Genomic DNA, 25,497 nt, shown 5'->3' with positions numbered 1-25,497 from the left:
GATCTTCGGGCGTGCGTCTTTGAGTGGCTGAGATCGCAGGCGGCGGATTTCTATGACGAAGGAATTTCGAAGCCCGTCCACCGCTACGATAAGTGCCTTAATTTGCTTGGTGACTATGTAGAAAAGTAGCATTTTAGTCACTCTTTCAGATGTATATAATAAAATATTTTTCCTGTACCTAGTTTTTGTTTTATTATAAAACGTTCCCTAGTTTCTGAATAACCCTCGTATCACATTCTTTAAAGGTTGCCGCAAATGTTGCCGTCCCTGCTGAATCAGTAAAAACTAACACGGGAAAGGGACGGTCTGATTTTCCAGGGTTAAAGGAAGCCAATACCCGTCATCGTTTTTGGTATGGAATATGGAAGGATTGCGATAGACCTCGTTCAGGTATAGTTTTCGGTTTAGTTAAATGGACGAAGCAGTTTTCAGAAAGTTGTGAAAAATTGGAAAAAATGCCAATTTGAGAATTTATCAGTCAATATAGGATAATCCACAGCTTTTGTGGAAAGAGGTTGCCAAACTTACAAATTCCACTTCAACCCTGACAAATCAAATTACCAACACTAAAAGGCACACTAATTTCTCATCAATATATGCTTGCTACCCACCACCAATTCACACAGATTTCCATGGAATATTGCAGAAACAATGTCAAAGCTCAATTCCCCCAACAATTACATCACTATTACACCTTCTATGCTATTAACTCACACTCGTCTTCTTCAAAATAAGCAAAGCCCCTGGTGTGGATGGTCTGCAAGTAGAGCATTTGAAGTACAGTACACATGTGTTGTTCGAACACTTAGCTCTGTGATTTCAGATAATTTTGTCCCAACAGTACGTCCCTAAGACATTATGTCAAGGGCTACATGTGTGCCTAAAAAGAATAAGGACCCCGCGCTATGCAATTCTTAGACCTATAACCATACGTTCTGTGCTTAGCAAGTTACTTGAAAGAGTAATTTGCCTGTTTCTGCGTGAAAAGTGTAATTTTGGGGATCATCAAATTGGTTTCAGGGAGGGTTTAGGAGTCCAAAATGCACATTATGTGTTCTTGTCTATAATGAAAAGTCACAAGATGATGAAAAGGACTCTGTATGTATGCGCGGTTGTTATAGCTAAGGCTTTCGACTCAATTTTGAATTCACAATAATTAGTTGCTTAGTTAAATAGCGGAACTAGTGGCTTTATTTGTGCGTGCCTTTGGAATTGGAACCAGAATTCAATAGTCCGTTCTCGTGATGGTTTGACAAGTCCCATTCCTGTAAAGCCCGAGGTAAAGCAAGGCTCAGTTTTAAGTCCATTAATATTCAACAACGCTCTTAGAACTCTGACAAGAAGTATCCCACCCTATATTATTAATAGTCATATTGATATTAGTCACCTGTGGTATGTACATGACATACTTCTTCTTGCTGAAAACCTGTCATCAATGGAAAGGGCTTTTGAGGCTCTTCAGGCTAGTTTGTCTAGTATTGACCTCGCTATTGAACCGTCGAAGGGTACATTTTTCATAGTAAACCCGAACGAAAAGACACAATCAGAATCCCTTAAAGTAGGCTCGATCCCTCTTCCTAAGTCTGATTCACTCAAGTATTTAGATGCTCCTTTTGGGTCATGGATAAGAGCCACGCGCACTCTGGTTATTAATGAGTTGAAAAATAAACTTTGCAAAAACATATGGTTTGCTAGCAAAAGTTAAAGCGCAGTTTGACAAGTATACATTAGGAAAGCTCTACAACTCTATGTTTGCACCGCAAGTGTTTTTTTAACTCCACTATGGAAACTTTTTTCGTCAACAGAAAAGAAACAAAATTAGGGTTCAACTTTACCGGTTTGCTAAATTTTAATTGGTATCTCTCTATGGTTCCGTAACTCGTACATTAGTAAAAAAAATACCATGTCTTTAATATATGTGAGAAGATGGAAGAACTATCAGCTCGATTTGAAGACCGTTGTAAGAATATATCAGATTTTCGACTTAACCATCTTCTATATACGGTGAATTAGACATTTAGTCCCCAGTCTGAACAGTGTTTTATGTTTTAGTTGTTTTTCTCGTCAGTGGTGGTTGTCACTTTGACGTATAGTCGATATATTTTTGTGTTTTGTTCTTTCGTGACGATACTAGTGATCAATAGCAAAAAGCTTCTAATGTTTCATCTCGTTGTTTTTTATTGTATATTTTATGAGCCATATGATTATTCGCCATCTGATGGCCGATGTAAGAAATTATTTGATTTTCTGTATAACCATTTACTAATAAAGTTGGGTAGATCGATAGGTTCTATATTTTAGTGTTAATTTAAGTTTCCACATGTTTGTCTTTTTTTCGTTAGACACGTTGGTACTGGATAATCGTTAACTATTTGTTTTTTTTTTCTCTCTTTGTTTGTACTTCTCTAGTGCATTTTTATAATGTATCGAAAGAGGGCAAAAATAAATTATTGTTATTATTATCATTAAGACGATTGGAACTATTTAGGGTAATTTGTTTAGGTATTGTTCAGTAACAGATCCAAATAATTAAAGATGACCAGGCGCTGTTCGGTTTTTGATTGCAGGAATAAATTGGAGAATATGTTACAGGCCAAATTTCATAGAAAAATATGATCATTCCATTATCATAAGATCCTATATCAAAACTGTTGGGCGTTTCTTCTTCCTTTCTATTATCATAACAAACGCTAAGATTTTCAAGAAGTTGTCATCAACGACTGCACATAGGCACGTATGGAGGGTGAATGCACTAGATGCAACCCCCAACCCCATAAAATCATGAGTTTTATAAATTTTTATGTATATAACCCATAGATATTCATAAATAAACTATAATCTCATATTATTCGCCTTTTTTTCGCTTTGATAACCTCTGCTCTTCCAACACGTATTCCTTCCCTAGGTGAAAGATCTACGGTTGCTGAAGTTTCAGGCGCAATATAAGACTAACTCTTGCTTTAACCCAAATACTTTTATTTTCTTCAGAACTAATTTCTTTCCCTTTTCACTGTCTAAGCGCTCAAATGTTCCCTTTTGCAAAAAAAAGTCAAATCAACTTTCCAAGCCTTCAATGCGGAAAAACAAATTCAACCCTAAAATTACAATCAGCTAAAAAGATATAGTTAAACCACATTGCTTCCGTTCAAAATGAGAAGCTGCGTTGCCAACACTTTGAGACAAACTGTACCAATTTTTGCATTATAATTTTATCACAAGAGATAAATTTGTACCATCTGAACAGTTAGTTAATAGTTTCCGATCGCGTCGCTCTGTGACGCTTCCTGGTAGTTATGGATAATTGTTTTCACTGAGACTTTGTGCTAGTTGGTAATTTTTTCTCCTGTTTCTTCTTGCAACCCAGCTTTTTCATATCCCCTTCGACGGGATGCACTTGGAATGCACAATCATTTTCAAGGGTGGTTTCCAATTCCTTGAGACGATTCGCTTGGCATTGAGAAGCCCCTTCAAGGTCGTGAAATCGAAACTATTTCTAACGCTAGTTTTGTTTAGATTGACAGCTGAGACAGTTGGTTCAGCATCCGCGGAAGCGTGCGGGAATAAGTAGGCTTGGAGTGAAATGCCCGAGCCGAAGAAAACCCTTTTACCAATAAACATCTTTCTGCATGTAAACCCATGTCCAAAACATGGCTGGATCTGAGTCAATCGAAGAACCAGGACAAAAGGACCAGCTCAGGACTAAAGGGTGGTCTCTTCCACTCTTGGACGATATCTTCCAGGTCTTTGTCACTCAATACATTTTGAGCTTAGCCAGAAGCCGTGCCGAGTTTGTTGATCACACTTTTCCCGTAGCACAGGGTGGATGCCTATCAAAGTTTCTTACCGATGAATACCTGGAGTAAAAAAATGCTTTTGTATCTCATCACAGAGCACGGTCAAAAATTCCCTACTCTTTCTTGAACTTAACTACAGCAGATATACCTTTTCTTTTTGTAAATATCAATTTCCCTGGGCCCCCACTATCCACATCTTTGATGTTGACGTAGTAGTTAGTGTGATGAGGGTTTATGAGGCTGGAATCGTTTTCTTTGGTGTAACTAGGCAACAAAAAGTGGGATAATATCGTCTTGTACACTTCAGAAAAACGATTATGCACAACACATTGCATTTGTATGCATTCCATTGCCAGAAACAAGATTGCGATAGTTAAAAAGAGCATATGAAACTTGATGGTACTACTTTTATTTTATTAAGATGTTTCTTTCTGAGAAACTACCCGACAAGAAAGTTACCAGAAAAAGCCACGTAGGCCTTTCAAAAAAAAAAGCTGTTTTAGGACCACTGTGTCAACTGAGCAAGTTTTTTAATAGAGGAACAGAGAAATTGACTTTATATTTTGAGTCATTTCATACTCAACAGATCCATTGTGTGTCTCAAATCGTACGCATGAAAATCATTGCATGTTCTCAATTCAAAATAGATTTACGTTGCCTAGGCAACAGGAAGTGCTGCAGTAGCCCCTTGTCGGCTCTGTTAACAGAAGTAATGTAGGAGCAACACTGGTCAGGAATCCGAGGAAAGGATTTAAAAATAGTATTAAATGTATACATGTAATGTATTGGAAACAAATAAAATGTTAACAAATTGGCACTAGTACCTAACCCCTTGCTTTGATTGTAATTCTTTGCTGTCGATTACTTCCCGTAAAAATGGCTAATGACAGTACAGTAGATGGTAGAACTGTCAAAACCATTGTCGATTAAAACTTGCAATAGAACTTTTCCGCAGGGGAAAGGATTTTTCACAGTGGGGGAATTTTTCAAATACTCTTAAACTTAAAAATACCCGGGTTTTCATCGGGGAGGAGGACAAGGTGTAAGAATTCAAAGAATAAAATGACATTTTCTTGCAAGAGCTTATTAGTGACTTGCATTCACTAGCCGTTTGAACCGTTAACACTACCTGCACTAACTGTTCAGATGAGAGCTTATGGGCTTCGCTGGAACTGGCCCAAAAATGGGCCGCAGATTGAACAGTTGAAAAAAAAGAATTTTCAAGATAAAAAATGTCCAAATCTATTCTAGAGATGAAACAATAAAGATTGGTGTAAACCGAATCTCATATCCACATTATAACTACTTCCAGCTTCAAAAATTGTTGGTGAACATGAAAAATGAACATCTGCAATTTTTTCTATCATAGAACATTTTCTGTTATAAATTTCGCTTTAGGCAGTGAAATATGAGCTATCAAAATGCTATTTTTCATGTCGATAACGAGACATCGTTATCATCATTCTATTTTGCTGTAACATTTCAGTGACGCATTTTCCGACACGAAAAAATAAGTACATCTTAAAGTGTACAACAAAAGAATATAGCTGAATTTTGGTATACCTTAGTATTAAATCATGTAGGTAGTGCGTAAGGTAGAGGTACTTGAATATTCTTACCCCAAATATGGCTACCCACTGTAGCAAAAACGCCTCAGCAAATACAACAAAAAGATAAAGGCTCACTAGATGGTAATTTCAGCTGATATCCCGGGAGACACTCTTTCCACCCTCTGTAGCAGTACCGCGTAAGACTTACAGAAAACTGGATGAGGACATAGATGTCTTTCGCTTATGTTAAACTTGATGTGTCCAAATTAAAAAAAGTAACGTTTGAAATCCTTACAAGAGGGAAAAAACCCAGCAGAAACATTTTGGAAAGACATAGGCTCTTTTTTACGAAAACATAGGTTTTCCCTTTAGTGACTTTTTAGCGATTTGGCAATCTGTCTCTAGTCTGGCAATTTTCTGTCTTTAAACAGCTAGCAGATACAGATAGTGAAATGATGAATTTTGAAATTACGTAACTTACATGTTGAAAATCGGCAAGAGATCGTTTGATGGAGGCTTGGGCGATGGCTCTGAGGGCATCTACTTCTCTTCCTGAGTACCGCAGAGCTAGTTTTCCAGACAGTAATGAGGCTACATCTTCGGGTCTATAATAAGATACAAAATAAAAATAAAATAGAAATAATATTTAGCCCAGGTAGTCCTAACAACAACTCTCCTTACAGTCGAGCAGCAAAAAGGAACTTAGTAGCAAATTATATCCAAGTATCCATGTATTTTATACCCAAGATTTACTTTATCAATTTACGATAAGCGTGTAATCTATTTATTAGCACGTGTGTCATGATTAGATTGTTTTATTTTGCCTAATGCTTATGCAATAGTGCAATTTGTAAGTATTTTTGACTTTATACAGACTAAGAGGAATTAAATTGTAGTTTTTCTATTGTGCTATATGTCACACTATTGCTGTCGATCTCAAAGACTCAGGGTAAAAGACTGTCAACATAAAATACAAAGGCATCTTGATTTAGCAGATACGCGGCTTGATTAAAAAAAAAAATCGGTCATCAAACAAAAGACAAGTGTACGTATTAGAAGTATTATTTGACATTTTTGTCATGTTGGTATCAGATATTTTATAAGAATAAACCGAACAATAAAATATGCGAGAATTATATGTAAGAAGGTCCTAATCCATGGATTAACAAAAATAGTGAATGATTAAATGCATAGCCCAACAGATTTGTATTGCCTCCCAAAGGAAAATATATGGGAAATCACTTTGAGAAGGTGATGTGGAAAACGATTATCTGAAAATCAACTGTTATGATAGCCAAGTGTCCAGTTCTACTGAAAATTTGAAACCCAACTTCTATGGCCAACATTTACAAACCTTAAAAACGTCGGATTTTTCGAATTTTCATTTTACAATGTTTAAAGAGCGTATTTTAATGGATTAATTATAAAAAAGACATTTTCAAAAAATAAGTTTTTCAAAGAAAAATTAAAAAGTCATATCAAAACCTAAAACAACAAGAAATAAAATCATATGATTAAAACTTATAACGAGCAGAAACTACTATCAAAGAATAAATGAAGTATAAAACGAACAGTCGAGGTCGAAATTCAATGGCCCAGTGGCGTAATTAAGGGGTGCAGACCACCCTGGGTGGCACTTTCCTGGACTTGGCACGGAGAGAACAGGAGAACAAAGAAAGTGGAGGGCCACTTTTGAAGTATATTACGACCATCGAAGATTGAGCTCCGATTGGTGAAGACATCGAAACAACCGTTAGAAACGCTAGGGTAGAGCGTCGTCTAGATTCAGAAGTGGAAATTATTGGAAAAAAAAGTTGGCTGTGATACTGTGGAATTCTCAAGTCCCCCCCCCCCCCGACCAAGCTTTGTTCCAAAAAATTTCTACCGAGAAATGAAAACCACCTGCTAATCCCAATACAACTCTAGAGTTCGAAGTTGAAGGAAGCGAAGGACCGTCGAATGTTGAGGACCGGAAGGACGTCAGACAAAGGCCCAGAAAAACCTCAGCAGTGATAGTTGTAACCTAGTAAAGAGTGAACCACAGCCCATAGTAACTGGAAGTCTAGACAGACGTTGAAAAAAAAGTCTAGCAAGAAAGAATTAAAAGTTGAGGATACTCTAGGAATAATAACTTTTATTTCAGTTAACCTACAACCTACAATTCAAATCCCACACTCTATTCGACACAGTAATTCACACCAATTCATGCATCCTCAACCCAACTAAAAACACCCGAGTTCCCAAATACCACACACTCTGCTCAAATATCAATCCCTCCTACACCATTCCACATCGATCCCCCCAGTCCCAACTGTCAAGAGAAAAGAAGGCACCAGTAGCAGCAGAGGCTGAGGATGGAGAATACGCCTCTGAAACCGCAGTCCCACACACAGTGGGTCACAAAACTTGGAGTTTATAAGCATTAATTTATTTTCATTCCAGAGCATGATGGGCGTTATTCAATCATTTATTTACGTTTTATTTTTTATGTAAATAATTGTTTCAATATGTTGTATCATCTAAAACAAAAATCTACACAGTCGAATACTGTTAATGGTATCCCCATAATTTTTTAAATAGTCCGTTTTAAGGTATAGAGGGGGAATGGTTATTCATTAGACTCAGAAAGGCAGTTCTAGAGTCTGCCCGATTGGCACCCATCCTAGTTAAGCCACTGCCAATACCCCCACCCCCACCCGTGCCCCCCCTAAAAGTAGTAACACAATCCCTAAAACTGTCCATGAGTTAATGCAGAAACGCTATTTTGATAATATGGTTATATGGCTTAGATAAATATGGTTTCTTTTGGCCGAAATAGCTGCTTCACTAGGAATATATTCTAGTACAACAGGGGATCATAGTGCTAAAGGTTTTAAAGAGATTAGAGACCTGCATCTCTATCCCCTCCCCCCAAGTCAAGATTAGAGGTCCTCTCCTACCGACATCTCTAAAAGTTTCAGTTTGATCCCCCAAGATGTTTCAAGGATATTTCAGAGACGCCGTTTTGATGACCTGGCAATATATAGGATATTTTGATATACCTCTGTACTTAACTGTGAGTAGACTATAGGTCCCATACGGACTTATGGTGCAAAAACGTTTAGGTGATCAATTTTTTTTCTTTTTCCCCCTCCCTCCATGTAAAAATTTTTAAAGTGTATTTGGCACCCTTAAAACTACCAGTAAGCTTGAAACTGATACCTCAAGCATTCCCGAGATATTGCAGATACGCTATCTTGATAACATGGAACCCACAAGTGCTTTATTATTTACCTCACAAATTAGACGTAAATACATCTTAATTAATAAAGTAGAAACGCTTAGATGGATCAGAAACAAAATTTTTCATCTGCTCTTCCCCCAATCAAAAACTTGAAGTCCCCTCGTTCCCCTCTTCCCCCAAAAACACTACCTGGAAATGTTGATTTCATACCCGTTGCCGTTTTTCAAGATATTGCAGATACGTCATTTTGATAATCTGGATACGCATAGTGTCTTTAAATTACATTTGCCATCTCTCAAATCAAAATTTGAGACGGAACCGACCCCTCAACGTCCACTGAAAGTTCTAGCTCGATCTCCCAAGCCGTTCTCGAGATATTGTGGACATCATCTGTTACTAACTTGAGTAAATATAGTGTCTTCCAATTTACAAGGCTAAATAATTTCGCTACTATCAAGTCGCTATGCACATTTTGCAAGTACTGTCATCTGAAAAAGCTAAAAAGCAGTATACACTAAGTACCCTGAGTAGGATGGTGTCGAAGCAAGTAATACTTATCCGAAGTCAGGATGATTAATAAAAAAGTTAATACTTTTCTTTCGATGTCTAAACGTCTTATCTTATTTAAGAGTAACACTTTCTTTTGAAAAGACCCAACCATCATCATTTTTTTTAGATTTTGAAATATAAATAAGAAATAAAAAAGGAGGCTTACACTTTGAGAACAATTTTTGAAAGGAGCATATATTTTAAAGCTACAATAGCTTTAGGATGATCTACCGAGTTATACCCTTCAAATGCTTCGTAAAAGTAGGAGAACGCAGTCTTGAAGTCCTTCTCGTCAGCTGCGTGCAAGATACCAGACTGTAAATCTAATGCGGCTTGCATCTTTGGCGGAGTGTAGATGGAGTTCGCAGTCGTCCTAGCAGATGTTAAAGCTGCACGAGCTTTAGGTAAATTGCTGAGAGCGTGGTATGTCTTGCTTTCTATAAGCTGTACCTAAAAAAAAATTAAGAACTGATGTATCAACTATTAGCGTAACCAAAACAAAAGGGCGAATCTCACAATATTTTTTTTTCCCAAAAATGAGATCGAAGGATCCTAATTTTTTTTTTAATATTTTGCCCCTTCAATCATATCCAATCTCCCATACCTCATGTTAAGTCTATACCTCTACAAACATCAAAATGAAGCTATTTCATATAGGTTATGCAGCAATAATTACACATTTTTCTCTCTTTCTTTCTCCTTTAAGTCCTTGAACTAAATAATTTTTTTTCAAAACATTTTTTTTCACAAAAACCCTATTTCTTATCCCCTAAAATTTTAAGATCGCCCTTTGGTTTGGGCACTATTATACGGCCATACCTGAGACTATAGAGCGCGTCTGGACTCTATGAACAAAACATTTAAAGCTTTTTGATCTAACAGTAAAAAAAAAGTAAGAAAAAAAAAACCAGTTGAATTCATTTTGGTATTAAGAATTGTTCATAAAGAGACTATTGTCAAATCAAAAATTTAAAGGAGATAACAAATCATTAAAGATACACTAGCATGCATACTACAGGACAGGCCTACGACGTGTTAAAAACGCAGACTAATAAGAATTAATAATGGCAACATTTGTAATCCAAGATTAACATCTCAAGATATCGAGAAACCTACCTTCAACGAAACGGCACTGCACTGGATTTTTAATTAATGCGCAACTCTTATGGGGATTGTTTATTCTGGCGGGCTTACTTTTTAGGCTGAATAACCTCTTCATACCTATGTTATTCATTATGTGTTGCCTCCCATTTGTAACATAATATTTACCCGCATGAATATAGAAAGAGTCAGATGTAATACGTAGGCCTGAGACCGTTCGTGGAAGACGCCGACTCGCTGTCGATATGAGCGTACCGCCAAATGAGGAAAATCATATAGTGACCAAGATATGCCTAGACTAAAACTAAACCTATCAACTGAAAGTCTCGAGGATTTCTTGCTGACAAGTTATAAGCTGGCTTTAGCGCTTTGTATAAGATTTGTGAAGAAATTAGAAAAAACCCATTGCTTTTCATATGGCCTTAATTTCCAATGATAATATGAAAATTGTGACATGGAACGTGGAAACGGCGAAAGACAAATATCGTATTGACATTTTGATTGGACTTTTTGAACTAGACTTCTGATTTCCCAGGGTTAAAGAAATTTGAAAACAGCTGATATAGATTTTGTTCATTCAGATAGGAAGGATGGAGTAAATAGCCAGGGAGCAGGATTCTGATGAATGAGGAGGCTATTGATTCTTCCTTAGGCTACAAAAGTATCAATTACAAAATTTTAGTTCCTCACTTTATGAGCAAAAAGTGCAAAGTATCAGTCATAGTGGCATATATTCCTGTAGAACTGACTGAGGGAGATAACAGTGACTCGGATGAATTTTACAGACAGTTACGGGAGTAATAAACAAGGTTCCTGGCGGAAATATGAGGAGCTTTTATGTCCAAGTGGGTAAAAAGAGGGATAGACGTTATCCTAGGTTTGGTATATTTGGTGTTGGGAAGAATAATATCAAAGTTAATAGACTGCTGCAATTTTGTAGGTATATTTTTTTATAATTTACACGCTTGGAGAGCGTGCAACACGGGCCAACCTTATTGATTATGTTATTGCAAGCCAAAAACTTTCAGATTTAATACAAGACACTAGGGTATACAGGAGTACCTTTATTGGCATTCAACTGAAGATCATTTCTAATAGCGCACAGAACTAATCTAAAGCTGATATCTATGAAGGGTAACTACCTTCCAGATACTTATGACGCTCATAAACTCCAGGAAACGAGTTTAAGAGGAACGTTACAAGAACAGTTGAATAAGAAACGGGAGGATTTAGAATTTGACAATATAGAAGACAGGTGAAATAATTTCAGGAAAACACTATGTGAAGTAACAGAACTGGTTTTAGTAAAAAAAAAGAATTCACTAGAAATATTAGCGAAAACACTAAACTTGGTAGAAGATATATAAGGTTTCTAAAATAAGTATATGCCCCATGCTTGTACAACAGATCTCAAAAGAATAAAAGGAAAGCAAGGAAAACAGAGAAGACATTAAAGTGTGAAATAAGGAGATGTAAAAAAGAGGCAATGAATAAAATTGCTGAGGATCAGGATGTTGTAGCTAAACGGGATAATAATAAAATATTGTACTGACATGATAAGAAATTGAGAGGAAGCAGTCAACCTGGACTTGTCCTTGTTAAAATAAGAACAGGACCTCAATTAGTGATAAAGAAAGTGTTAAAAAGATATGAGCGGAATTAGAGATAAAGCTGTGATAAAGTTGTGAAAAACGATACAATTTATTTTGCGAGGAGGAACTAGAGATAGTCTAAAATGATTGAAAAATAATACGACCTCAGGTGCTGATAGCGGGGTAAACGAGTTATTGGAACATGGTGGCTACGAATTTATAGAGGTGTTACAGAAGATTATGGGTAGGACTTTGAAAAGGGAGAAGTTCTCAGCAATTTTATGAAAACTTCAAATTAACTCCATTTACAAGAGAATGCGACACAGCGAGTCTGGTAATTATAAAGACATCAGCTTGATTTCCATACGAAGTAAATTACTAAGCATGATACTTATTAGACTAAGATATACTATAGATAAGTCTTTGAAGAAGAACAGTGTAGTTTAGAAATGGGACAGGATGCGTCACTAATAATTGAGAAGTGTCTGAATCATGAGACTCTTTAGGCCTTATTTTTAAAGATTGTGAACAAGCATTTGATTCAGTTGATGAAAAAGCTTTATGTGAGGTCCTGTCTTCAAAAGGTATACCAGATAGGTATAACAAGTGATAAGCACTATCAATGAGAATATTATTGCTGCAGTTAAGGTAGGAAGTGAGGTTATTAGTTGGTTATGTGTGGAATCAAAAGCTAAACAGACTTGTGTGCTATCTCCATTTATATGGATTATTACGACATAATTTGTTCCAAGGAACACAGCAAAGCCTATAGAACTTGGTGTCAAACGGGAGGCTAAAACCCTCACAGATTTAGTTTATTCACACGATTTGAGTATCATAGATAAAAGATCTGTGCGAGATGAATGAGTTTTTGGAGGTTTTGAGAGTCTTTTTCTTTTGTGTAGCAAAATGCATGGACCACCCTGCTGGTCTTTTCGCCTCTTAGGGATGGATAGTTTAACATCTCTGTTGGCTTGTCTGGGCAATCCAAGGATTGATACTTTTAGATCATCTTCCTTAACACATTAATCTTCAATTTGATGGTGAATATATATTACAACAGCTCATACGTTTTGTATGACTTTAATATTCCAGCAATAATCGTTAAAAAATTAGGATTATTTAAAGAAGATTGACACTCAAATGAAATGTGTTAAACATTTTCATCACATTGAAGACAATGTTGGCAGATAGGAGTGATATACCGTTGAAAACATTTAAACGAACATATAGAGCATTCAGCCAGCAATAAATAATGTACAAGTACCAAGACTGAAATGAGTTCAGGGCCTTACGAAGACTAAGTAGCTTAGACCAGGAATAAATAAAGATGAAGAGTGAAGATAGATAACAAGAAAATCGATCAAGCGCATAGCTTCCCTTGCCTGGGTAGCATTATTAATAAAGATGGTAGATGCCATGAAGATTTAAATTAGAATAACGACGGCACAGGGTGTTTTTTCACAGATGAAAAAAGCTTGAAATAACAGGAAGATAACTTAAGAATATCAAGGACGTTGAAGACACAAATCTTCCATAAAGATTTGCTAATCTTTTTTCCAAAAGAATTGTCTAAGGAAAGTTTTAAATACTCGTTGAACTGGCCAAATATCAAACAGGAGAATGTATGGAAAACGTGGTGCAATCCCATCCTCTAGGTCAATAATGAAAGAAAGGTTTAGATGGCTTGGCAATATTTTATGGATGAAGGATACCTGACCTCCAACTCGGTTGGTGAGTTTGCCCATAACAGCAATAGTAATACGGATGAAGGATAATAGTTTGTGAAAATTGTGATTTTGGCTATTCATTTGGCAACAAACCAAGTCATACCAAAATGGGATGAGAAGAGGTCATACGAAATGATGCAAAGAAAACGGGAACTAGATGGCAGGGGTAAAGAGTAAAGCTTTGAACAGATAGGGGTGAAGGAGGAGCGTGCGTCCCTCTGTTGGCCGCAGGAGGCTTTGCACTGCAGTAAGTTGTCAGTAGTAGTACTACTACTTTCACCGTCATCTTTCAAGGTTATTTTGTTCAAAAATCATGCCTAAGAAAAGGAAAAAAAACAAAAAACATTCCATCCCACAGCTACAGATCACCCTTTAATACTTTGTTCTGGTCTTTCTTTTCCAAACTTTACCACAAAATCCCACACAATATTTTCTTTTACTGTATCAATTTATTAAGAAGTAAAGGTCAGCAGTAATTAAACCATTAGATAGCCTTGGTATAAAAACTCATTTTTCTTAAAGCATCAGAAATATTTTAACTAACAGTAGATATTAATTTATTTATGGCTTGCAGTGCTCAGTCTATCGAAAACATACAAGATGAACATATTTTTGTCGTATGGGTAACAGATTCAAATAGTTCTAGTGAAAAGCAAAGCCCATCATTTTTTGATAATTGAAGATTTTTCTTTATGGAACCAAAGCAAAAATAGTACTTTTGAAGTTCGTAAATTGAAGCCAAAGTGGACAGTTAAGGGGGGGGGAATGCTTGAATGCAAAAAAAAAGTTGACCAAACTATGCAAGTCTGTTGGAAGCCAATCCAACGAAGTCTGTAAAACAACGAGCTGCGAAAACCCATGAAACATATACTTGTTATACGTTTAACAAATAATAGGCCTATACTTGGTTTTATAATTCTTAATTAGAAGCAAATTCGAATCAATCTTTTAACACATATTTTGACCAAGTTTATGCCTAGAAACATTTTAGGGTAATGTTTTACCCTAAAATTACCCCCCCCCCTAATTACTAGTTTTACAAAGTTAAATTTTAAGGCCTGAGGCCTAAATATACACTTATTGTGTTTCAAGTTCTCCAAGGAATTGGAAAAAGCACATGATGCACCCCCTCTACCCTACTAAGACTTGGACCCTTCTCCCTAGCATTTACAGAGGGAGATAGGGCCTTCTGGCCAGAACTTCATAAAATCCTGCTCCTAAATTTGAAAATTTGGAAAAAAAAGATCAAAGAAACTAATGAAACATGAGAGTTTCAACCTCAGAATATTTTCAAAAAAAGCTTTTAAATTGTTCTTGTTTTTTTAATATTGATATTTTTTTTGGCAACAACAATTCTCATTAAGCCTTTCTTTGTGTACTTTAATATCTGTTCCTCAGCATTTATGGACACAATAAAATAAATTTACCTCTACAAGTAAATTTTTATCATCTAGTTTTTTCAACTCCTTTAACAATTGTGAACTAAGCTGTAAGGCATCCTGATACTTCCCAGTGTCATAGTACAAAGCAATTAGCCTTGACTCTAGACTCTGTCTTAAAAAGGTTCTTTTTTCTTGAACTGCCCAATCAATGCATTCTTGACACAGTTTTACTTCAGTACCAGTTCCAGCTTCTAAATCTAAAAACATATCCACAAGGGATCGGACAAGCTTCGCAGCCTTTGCCTTACTTATCTGCGACAAGAAGAATCTCGATCGTTGAATCAAATTACCAAGGTCTAGAAAGAAAAGGATCAGTACAATAAAACACAGGAGAATAATTGATATAAAACCAGAAAAATTGAGTTGTTCAAACTGGAGGCATATGTTATTTATCCATTATTCAAAGGAAGAAACACATCTAAAAATAAAAATTTAGAGTAAAGCTTCAACACTGGATGAAAGGACACCCATATAATATGTTTCCAGGGAGAGGAGACGGGAGCTTACAAACGATTTTCCAGAGTGGGGTGTGGGGTAAACAAAGATTGCCACAAGGGTGTGTTTCTTAATAAAACAAAATTTTGACTTTTAGCTAATTTTTATTCTTACAGGAGCTTGATACATGAATTAAACAAAAAGTAAACCCTCAAAAACTTATCAAAGTTGAATTTTGTTATTGCATTGGAACAAATAAAAAAGTATATTTCCAAACCTGTATAAAAAACAAGAACAATAAAATAAATAAAGGGCTGGTGTATTTTGAACAGTGTCCATCTGGGAGGAAACAAATATATTTAAGATCTTCTACAAGCACTGAAACTCCTCAGACTATGCACAAGCTTGAACTTGGTTAATAAATGTACGGAATGATATGAAATTTTATCTGTATTGGAGTATTGGTACTTTGACAATAACAAAAAAAGTAGCCTGGTCCATCTAGAATGCAGAGAGTTAAAAAAAAAAAACACTATTTAAATGTTGTCACAGCTATTTCATGGAAACAGTTGTGCAAGAAAAGGAAGTTCCAATTAAAAAAAAAATCCTTTTTAGTCTAAACTGACTACTAGATACAATACTCAGAAGTATTATATATTATTAAAACATCTGGGAATTTGGATCCAGATATGTAAAAACACTTCTAGCAATATTTTATTAATAAAATACCTAAAGCTGAAATTCATGTTATAGCCTACAGCTGATAGCACAGATAGCTGTCAAAATCTGAGACCGAAGGTATCAAAATACATTTTCTGTTGTGGATTTTACACAGAGAAAGCAACATTCAACTATTCTCCTTCTTCACATTTATTTTGCAATTGCAAAACATGAAAAGTTGCCTTTTATTCAAATTCGTAGAAAAATTGATTTTAAACTGAAGTTGGGGAAAGCCTAAGACTAATTTTATAATTTTACTCTGAAGTTTCTGTATAGGTTCATAAAAAATTAGGAAATTTGAAGCCCAAAGTGATGCACAAAAAGATAAGTAAGATCAAAAAGGAGGAAACAAAAAATGTATCAAAATACAATTTGTATTTCAGAGGCAACGCTATAGCGTTGCCTATAGTAAAGGCCATACGGCTCCAATGTTTTATTTTTTTTTATTTTTTCCCCAAAGACACTTCATATGGAAGGGGTCGTCGTAGAAACTTTAAAGGGGGCTCATTCGATTGGAAATCGACAGTTCTAGTGCCCTTTTTCATAGTCGAAAGTGATTCGAGGGCAAGTAGCCTCCCCCCCCCCCGCCCATTATTCCCCCAAACACATCCAATCAAAATTTTGAGATAGCCATTTTGTTCAGCGTAGCTGATTTCAAGATAGCAAATATGTTTTTGAGGAGGCACCTCCCCAAAACCCTCAGGCCAAGGGTTTTAAGTTATGCCCTGGGGGCATATAAGGTTTTTATAGAAGGCGTTGTCGTAGAAACTTCAGAAAAGGATCATTCCATTGGAAATTCAAAGGGCTAGCGCCCTTTTTAATAGTCTAAAGTGATTGGAGGGCAACTAGCCCCCCCCCCACGCCCATCATTCCCCAAACACATCCAATCAAAATTTGGAGATAGCCATTTTGTTCAGCTTAGAGGATTTCCAGATAGAAAATATGTTTTTGAGGAGGACACTCCCCCACAACCCTCAGGGCAAGGGTTTTAAGTTATGCCCTGGGGGCATATAAGGTCTTTATAGAAGGCTTTGTCGTAGAAACTTCAAAAAAGGCTCATTCCATTGGAAATTCAAAGGGCTAGTGCCCTTTTTAATAGTCGAGAGTGATTGGAGGGCAACTAGCCCCCCCACGTTCCCTTTTTAATAGTCGAAAATGATTCTAAGACAAGTGACACCCCTTCCACGCCCACCAAACACATTTCTCCAAACACATCCAATCAAAATTTTGATATAGCCATTTTGTTGACCATAGTTGAAAGTTCTGGAAGTTATATGATAGAACAGGACACTCCTCCCACAGTTCAGGGGCAAGGGTTATAAGTTATGCCCTGGGGACATATATGGTTCTTATGAAAGGAATACTTGTATAAATTTCAGAGAGGGCTCATATAATTGGAAATTGAAAGTTCTAGTTTACTTTTTAAGCTTCAAAAGATATTGGAGGGTAACCAGCTCTCCCCACCCCCCAGACTCTTTTTTCCCAAATGCATCCAATAAAAATTAAAAAAAACTATTTTGTTGAAAATAGTTCAAAGATCATATAACAAAAATTCCGGTGTCGACACAACCCCCCAGGGCCCAGGGGCAGGCGTTGTAAGTTATGCCCTGGAAGCATATATGGGTCTTATGGAAGGGATGCTCGTATTAACTTCAAAGAGGGCTCATTCGATTGGAAATTGAAAGTTCTAGTTCAGTTTTTAAGAGTAAAAAGAGATTGGAGGGCACCTAGCCCCCCCTCCCTCCACACCATTTTTTTCCTCAAACCCATCCAATAAGAACTTTGAGATAGTTTTTTTGTAAAAATAGTTCAAAGACCATATAGCGAAAACTCCAGGGTCGACACAGCCCCCACCCGAGGGCAGGTGTTGTAAGTTATGCCCTGGGGGAATATATGGTTCTTATTGAAGGGATGCTCGTAAAACTTTAAAGATGGCTCATTTGATTGGAAATTGAATATTCAAGTTCAGTTTTTTGGAGTCAAAAGAGATTGGAGGTTAAGTAGCCCCCCCCCACGCCCCTTTTTCCCCAAATGTATCCAATAAAAATTTTGAGATAGCCATTAAGCAAGGCCGTATCCAGGGGGGGTTACCCGGTATGAACCCCCCCCCCCCAAAAAAAAAAAAAAATTTTGACCGAGTCGCAAACGAGTCTAAAAAATACTTGTAAAGACAAAACCACGGGATGTTAGACAAAGTCCACGGGAAAAAATCGGGTAACCCCCCCACACCCCGAACAAAAATCCTGGATCCGCTCTTCCCATTAAGTTAAAAATTTCTAAAAGGTCAGATAACGAAAACTCAGGTGTCGTCACAACCCCCCAGGGCCTGGGGGCAGGCATTGTAAGTTATGCCCTGGGGCTTATATTGTCCGTATGAAAGGAATACTCGTACAAACTTCAGAGAGGGCTGATTTGATTGGAAATTGAAACTTCGAGCTCACTTTTTAATAGTCAAAAGAGGTTAAGTAAAGGGAGGCAGTTTTAGGAACGATATAAATAACAATAAAAGATAAATTAAAAGAAGTTTTTAATTTTTCCAAGTAGCCTACATAAGGGCTATTAATTAATCAACATGTTTAGAGAACAATTCTTTCTTCATAGTATGCAAAAAATATCCAGTAAGAAATGAGCTTACGTTATCCGTTTCCATTTTTTCAAAGGTTTCAATAACTGTAACTATTCTGTATAACTTCTATTCTGTATAAAATTCTATATTCTGTATATAGAACTTTTGAGGGGATGTTAAGATATATCAAAATACACTAATTAGAACTAGATAAAGAATTGGCTATACAACTACTCCCAGAAATTCTCTCAAACTGAAAATGTTAAAATATTTAAAATTAATGTTATGTTTAAAATAAGGTTAAAATAAATACTCTGTAATAGACGCAAAATTGGTCTGACACCCAAAATCCTATTAAGGTCAATTCCAAACAGTCCTGATCACTCTGTGTCACCAGGTGAAATGTTCTAAACACCCTTATCGAAGCTATTTTTTCAATCCATTAAGTGTTGTCAATTGCTGCCCACAAGTTATGCAAGCTGTCCATTGTTCATATATAAGGTTTTTTTATCAAAGAGGTAATTGTATAGACTTTGAAAAAGCCTCATTCGATTTAAATTGAAAGTTCTAGATCCGTTTTTAAAGTCGAGAATAATCGGACAGTAAGCAACCCCCCTCCATGTCAAAAAAACTTGAAACTTTTTGCAATCAAAAACAAACAAAAATTAATGTAAAAAAACTTTATGGAAAATAAGTTTTTCAAAGAAAAGTAAAGGCCATTTTAAACTTAAGCTCAGCAGATACAAATACTTGTTAAAATTCAAATTCAAAATGACCAGAAATTACTATTAAAGAATAAATGAAACCCAAAACGAACAGGAATTAAACAATCTTAGCAAAAAACATACAACAAGTAATAATATAAATGAATAAATAAATCTTAAATCTTAAAGCTTAAATTGAATATGCAAATCAGGCTTGAATCAAATAATAACGACTACAAACAAGAGTTTGGGTATCGCCTCACTGCAGATGCCTAAAACCTACTACATCATTGGCACTTTACTGAAAACAAATTATATTACAAACGTTTTCTTTTGTACTTAATATTAAAAATAAATATAAAAATTACAGTAAAATTTTGAACTGATGAGCTTTCAGCAATTAATATCATTATAAATCAAATATCCAGGTTAATTTATTAGTTCTTTCCAAGATTGTTCAAGACAAATATAATTTCACTACAAACAAGAGTTTGGATTCTGCCCCCTTCTTTAAACTGTAAAAACCTAAAGCCTTCTGCGTCATTGGCGCTTCACTGAAAACGAATTACTTGTATATTACAAATTTATTCTTTTCTAGTTCTTATGGCATTGAAAATGAAAATAAAAATTACAGTGAAAACAAAATCTTGAACTGATGGATCTTTCAACAATTAATATCATTATATATATATAATATTCAATTTGATTTGATTTATACTTTCCAAGACTGTTCAAGACTCATATAGTTTTCAGTTTCAACCTCAGAATATTTTTCAAAAAAAAAAGCTTTTAAATTGTTCTTGTGTTTTTATATTTCTTGTGTTTTTAATGTTTGTTACAATTACAGGATTACGTCACAGAGAGACTAGGTTTAACAATCTTGTGACTCAAACGATTTTGTTACTGGCTTATAATTTCACGCAAGAGAACCAAACAGGTGAAAACGAATGGAGTCGTTTCATCAAAATACAATAGATATTAATATCTATTCTATGTTTGTTCACATTGATTGTTTATTTAATTTCTGTTCGTTTTAAGTTTGATTTATACTTAAATAGCAAAATATTTGTTTTCGTTTTAAGCTTGATTTTCATATTCAATCTAAGTATTACTCACTTTAAGATCTATTTATCCATTTATATTATTACTTGTTGTATGTTTTTTTGCTATGATTGTGTATTTATTCGTTTTGAGTTTCATTTATTCTTTAATAGTAGTTTCTGGTCGTTTTGAGTTAGAATTTTAAGAGGTATTTGTATCTGCTGAGCTTAAGTTTCAAATGTCCCTTACTTTTTTTGAGAAACTTATTTTTCGGACAGTTTTTTTTTAATTAATACTATTAAATAATTAAACCAGTAATAATAATTACCTCTAGCATTTTTCCTATCTCTGTAAAATTCAGCTACTTTAATAATGCATTGTTCCCTCATTCTCACATTCTCTTCGTCAGTATCTAGCTCTCTTGTTTTTTCAACTGAAAGGAAGCGTTGACACATTATACAATGTTTCAAATTAATATAAATGACAATAAAATAACCTTATGTAATTAACTAAGTAGGAGATTAACAGAGCCGTTTATAGGGCTAGGCTAAGGCTCAGAGAAGAATTAATCACATCGCCCCCCTCCTGACTCAAATCTAAGCCAAATCAAAGTGAAAAATTGATCAAAGTGGGCAATCCACCAGCCATGGCACTCCCAGGGTAGCTAACCCGGTTGCCCACCCCTCTACAAAAGGCTCTGGACATTAATGTAAAACAGCATAGGGCTCATAATGAATGTAGGACAACATGTGTAAGTACTTTTTAGATTGCCACAAAAACACAATGTATGCCACCTTTTTCAGCCACACCAATTGAGAAGATGCAAAAAACTGCACTTTGAACCCCTTACAAAAAGAGCCATGTAACCTATGGTTAACACAATCTAGTTCATCTTGATTATGCATCAGAGATTAAAATATCACAAATAAATTCTTTATGTTCCAATAGGTAAGACAACATACTAATAAAAAAAAAAAATAATATGAAGGTAGGATAAATCTATTTGTTTCAACTCATAAGGGTCTACTGGGGGAGGGGGGAGTTATATCATACGTTTTCTATTTGTATTGGATTCTAGTCATACAATATTAGAACTTTTTTCAGTTTGTGACACATTTTTACAAAATCTTTTGAAACCTAATAGTCCAGAGTTTAGCAAGGGTATTAGGCCGAAAGTTCATCTTTTGGGCCTCATTTTGGCTGAAGATCTATTTCTGAAAGTTGTATTTTCATAACAAAACTTAGTCCTTGCTCATCAAAGAGCAGCAACCTGTTGGAGGGACAAGGGTTGATGGTAGCTACAGTACTTCAGAAGAACCTTCCAAGGTCATACTTTGTGCTAGATTTGTTCCTGGAAGATCCATTTATATAACTCAGCTACTTACTAAGACAACAAAAAGCCTATCAGCTAAAATTTTACCATGTGCTTTTTCATTCATTTTTAACTTTTCTGGGAGTCAAGTCCATGGGAGCAACAAGTTCTGATACCCAACAAGTTCATCATAGGTAAATGCGTGTACCATGACCTATCTGCTGGTCCAGCTGGTGCATTGTTCAGCCCAGATATCTTAGTCATTATTTTTTTTTTATACATGTTACTATTTTGCTTCCTTCTATTCAGGATATTAAGTGTAGTTATCATGTTGAGTATGTTTATTATTTTCTGAGAATGGGCTTAGTAAATTAGGTCCAGTAGATGTCATTCTTTAAGCCAATAACCATTTTCACTTTTATCTTTCAGTTGGATTGGTCAGCTATTATGTAGATACTAATGTGCAAGCAGCCAAGAAAACTTTTCTAATCCAAAAATATGTGAAAACACACACAGCTTCCAAAAAATAGCATTGACACTTGTGGTTAACTACCACAACTAAATTTTATTAGACATAATTGTTGGAAATGGTTATCCTATTGTCTTTATTAACAATACAATTAGCCAAAGATTGGCAAGACACTCCTGTAAAATCAAAAGTCTTTTACAATGTGAAGTTCCTGCAAGGCCCTCAAATATAATTTACCATCCATATATTCCAAAAGTCACTACACATTTAAAAAAAGTTTACCACACAAAATATTTTTTATGTAATATTTACCAATAATTTTAAAATCATGAATCTCCTAAACTCTAGTAAAGATATAACCCCAGTTACTCCCCAAAGAGGGGTTTATCAAATACCATGTGACTGTGGCCATTTTATGTTGGTAGAACCCACCAAAATTTAGAAAAACGCCTACAACAACACAAAGGCAACATAACTAAAGCTTTAAATTCTAATAGTACAAATATTTCTTTTGATTCTGCTTTAAGCAGTCATTTCTATGATAACCCTAGCCATAAAATGCTTTTTGAAGAAACTTGCCTTGTTAGCAATGATTTAGGCATAAAGCAGGTTGTTTGAGAGACAACTGAAATTAAAATCAAAATAAACAGTATTATTTCTTTAAATAAAGAGTTGGGGGAATATTCGCTTAATGCCCTATATACAAATTTAATTAAAAATGATTTAACTAATTATATTAAAAAAAAAGTAAATAATTCCACTCGATCTGTTATGGATAGACCTTCTAGGCTGACTGCCAAGAAGGCGAGATTAGCTTTGAGAGCGTGTCTGTAAGTATTTTTTATTCCATTTGGAAGAATTGTTTGTTGTTTTTTTTTCACTTTGCTTGGTGTACCAGTCCTGGTTGAACTTCCTTGAAATTAATGATATTACAGTTGTTTTGATAATTTTAAAAACCTTTTTTCAGTTTCAATGATGAAATTTTAATGTAAGTTTCTTTTATATTGTTTTTTTCATTTGTTCTGCTGAGGATGGCCCTTGGATATAGGGTCAAAATATTCATTTAAAGTTGTGTTTGACTGTCTTGTATAAAAATTTCCCTGTTGTTCTACTTATTGTTTATGATGGAAATGCTGTGTGGTCTTTTTTGGTATTTAATTTTAACACATTGTCTTTTTTTTTAACTTATGAGAATGACCTCCAGTTCTTTATATAATACTGTTGTTGGCATTCAGAATCTTATAAGCTATGATCACATCACACAGTTTGTATTGATCAGTGATGGGTAGCATCTGACACTTCTGAAGACATGGTGAATAAGGGACATGATCGAAGCCTTTAATCCATTTTTTTACCCTTTACTGGACTGACACAAGAGCTGCTTAATTGGTCTTTTGACTGGGTATATGCCACACATCCCAAACTCTGACTCTGGTCAAACTGGTCTCTTGTAGAGGTTGGTCATGATAGTTTGGAACCTGGTAGTGCATACAATTTTAATCATCACGAGTGTCAGATTGGCCTTGGCAACAGCTGCCTATACATGAAGATGAAAATTCAATTCATTATTGATCAGTAAAACAAGGTATCTTTCTGGATGGTTGTTGGAGATACCTTTTTAGGATTCATCCTTACACTCCATATGGTACTGGGTGCATGGGTTGTTATTCCCAAGACAGACGGTCTTGCATTTATATGCACTGAGTTCCAGCTTCTGGGTGTTAGTCCAGAGTGCAAATGAAATCAAGCTTTGTTGGAATGAATGAATATTCTCTGCTGTGTCTGCTTAACATACAGGACCCTCAGTACCATTACCAGTAAGGCAATGGCAGTAAAGTGTCATTACCAATGCTTGGCCAGTAAGTTTTGAGTCATCTGCACAGAGACTTACTTTGTTATCTTTGATTGTAAGCACGTCATTTATGCATATGTTACAGTGAATGTCCACAAATTGAATAACGTCAACATTTGCCCAGGAATGTCCAAAATACATTTTTTTTTTCTCCTTGGATTTAGTCACCATGGCCAGTCTTTTTTTTCAATTTAATGCAATATTTGATGATGTGAGTTTAGGTTAGATTAGACAAGGTTAGGTTAGCTTAACTTAAGTTTTTAACCCATTTCTGATACTTAGAACCAAAGTCAACCTAATCTAACCTAGCTTTAACTTTCACCATCATAGGTTGCATAAGACTGAAAAAGGTGACTTGCAAAGCTAATTGAATCAAAACAAAGAAAAGGGAATTTTGAACATTCACCATAGCATATATACTGAATAGGGTTGGCCCCAAGGCACAGGCACTCTGCTTCCAACCTCAACCACCTCAAGAGAGAATGTCTTTGCTCCTTTGCCAAATATTCTAACCACTTGTTTTTTATTTGTTAAAAATTGTGTCACCTGCTGAACTACATACTCATTCACTGAAAAACAGCAAACAATGCTGGATTACAATTGCAACTAGTCTTAATTCAGGTCCATTATTTGGCTAAGGAGCAGAAACATGTAATTACTCATGATCTTTAGAGATATTACCTGAGATGCTTTATGGAAAAGGATTGAGTAAGAAACTCCTCAAGTGTACAGAAGATGGCAGACTTCCACTTGAGGCATTGTTCATGATTGCAAGCCATGGTCTGGCTCTCAATAAGAAAGTTTGGGTTGTTGTCAACTCAGAAAGGGAAAATTGACATGTTGACATGAAAATTGACAAAATTGGACAAATTCTTCTGTAGTCACACTAATGTCTATACTAGGGGTCATTCTGCAAAAATCCAGAAACAGACAGCATCAACTAGACAGAGATCTTCTCTCCAGTCAGTTAGAGCAGTTAAAGACCAGAACTCATTACCTGAAGAAGTAGTGTTGGCGCCAACTGTAAACAGCTTCAAAAATCGTCTTGATAAGCATCTACAGAAAGAAGTGTTTATTCACAATACATAACATACAAAAGTGATATGACTTTGTGCACTAGGTGCACTATGTTGAACCAAAATTAGAGCATGCCATAACAGGATATGATATCCTAGTAAGAGGCACTGTTCCTGTAAGTTATGTAAAAGGATTGGCACCTGTAACATAGATGTAGTCCAAAACATATTCCTAAAGGGTTGGGGGAGGAGTGCTCTGATATGATGATTAGGGAAGAGCAGGGTTAATACAGACAAAAGGTTGATCTGGACAGTTGAGTCTGAACACCTAGTAGCCTAGTAAACATTCTTAAAGACTTATGATAGGCCTATCATTTGTTAACCTATTATCACACCAATTT

The 25,497-nt window shown here is 35.6% G+C and overlaps 2 protein-coding genes across 2 annotated transcripts in view; both read right to left on the bottom strand.

The window, feature by feature from the left end:
- Positions 1-25,497, bottom strand: part of Rpn6 (regulatory particle non-ATPase 6) — a 39,424-nt gene that overhangs the window by 8,177 nt on the left and 5,750 nt on the right. Inside the window, exons 2-5 of the mRNA XM_089090689.1 lie at positions 20,776-20,880; positions 14,967-15,277; positions 9,283-9,566; positions 5,826-5,949 (exon numbers count right to left, since the gene is read on the bottom strand). Of these exons, the coding sequence (XP_088946815.1) occupies positions 5,826-5,949; positions 9,283-9,566; positions 14,967-15,277; positions 20,776-20,880 (824 nt within the window). The remainder of the gene's footprint in view (positions 1-5,825; positions 5,950-9,282; positions 9,567-14,966; positions 15,278-20,775; positions 20,881-25,497) is intronic.
- The window catches only part of LOC148951156 (protein adenylyltransferase Fic-like), a 464,238-nt gene that overhangs the window by 433,645 nt on the left and 5,096 nt on the right, over positions 1-25,497 (bottom strand). The gene's annotated exons all lie outside the window — the stretch shown is intronic.

The sequence above is a fragment of the Artemia sp. Qi Xiang Cuo genome, chromosome 6, assembly GCF_049724085.1.
Source record: "Artemia sp. Qi Xiang Cuo chromosome 6, ASM4972408v1, whole genome shotgun sequence".
Classification (NCBI taxonomy): Eukaryota; Metazoa; Arthropoda; class Branchiopoda; order Anostraca; family Artemiidae; genus Artemia; species Artemia sp. Qi Xiang Cuo.
The sequence above is the reverse complement of the archived record's forward strand: the minus strand, read 5'-3'. Positions and strand labels throughout refer to the sequence as shown.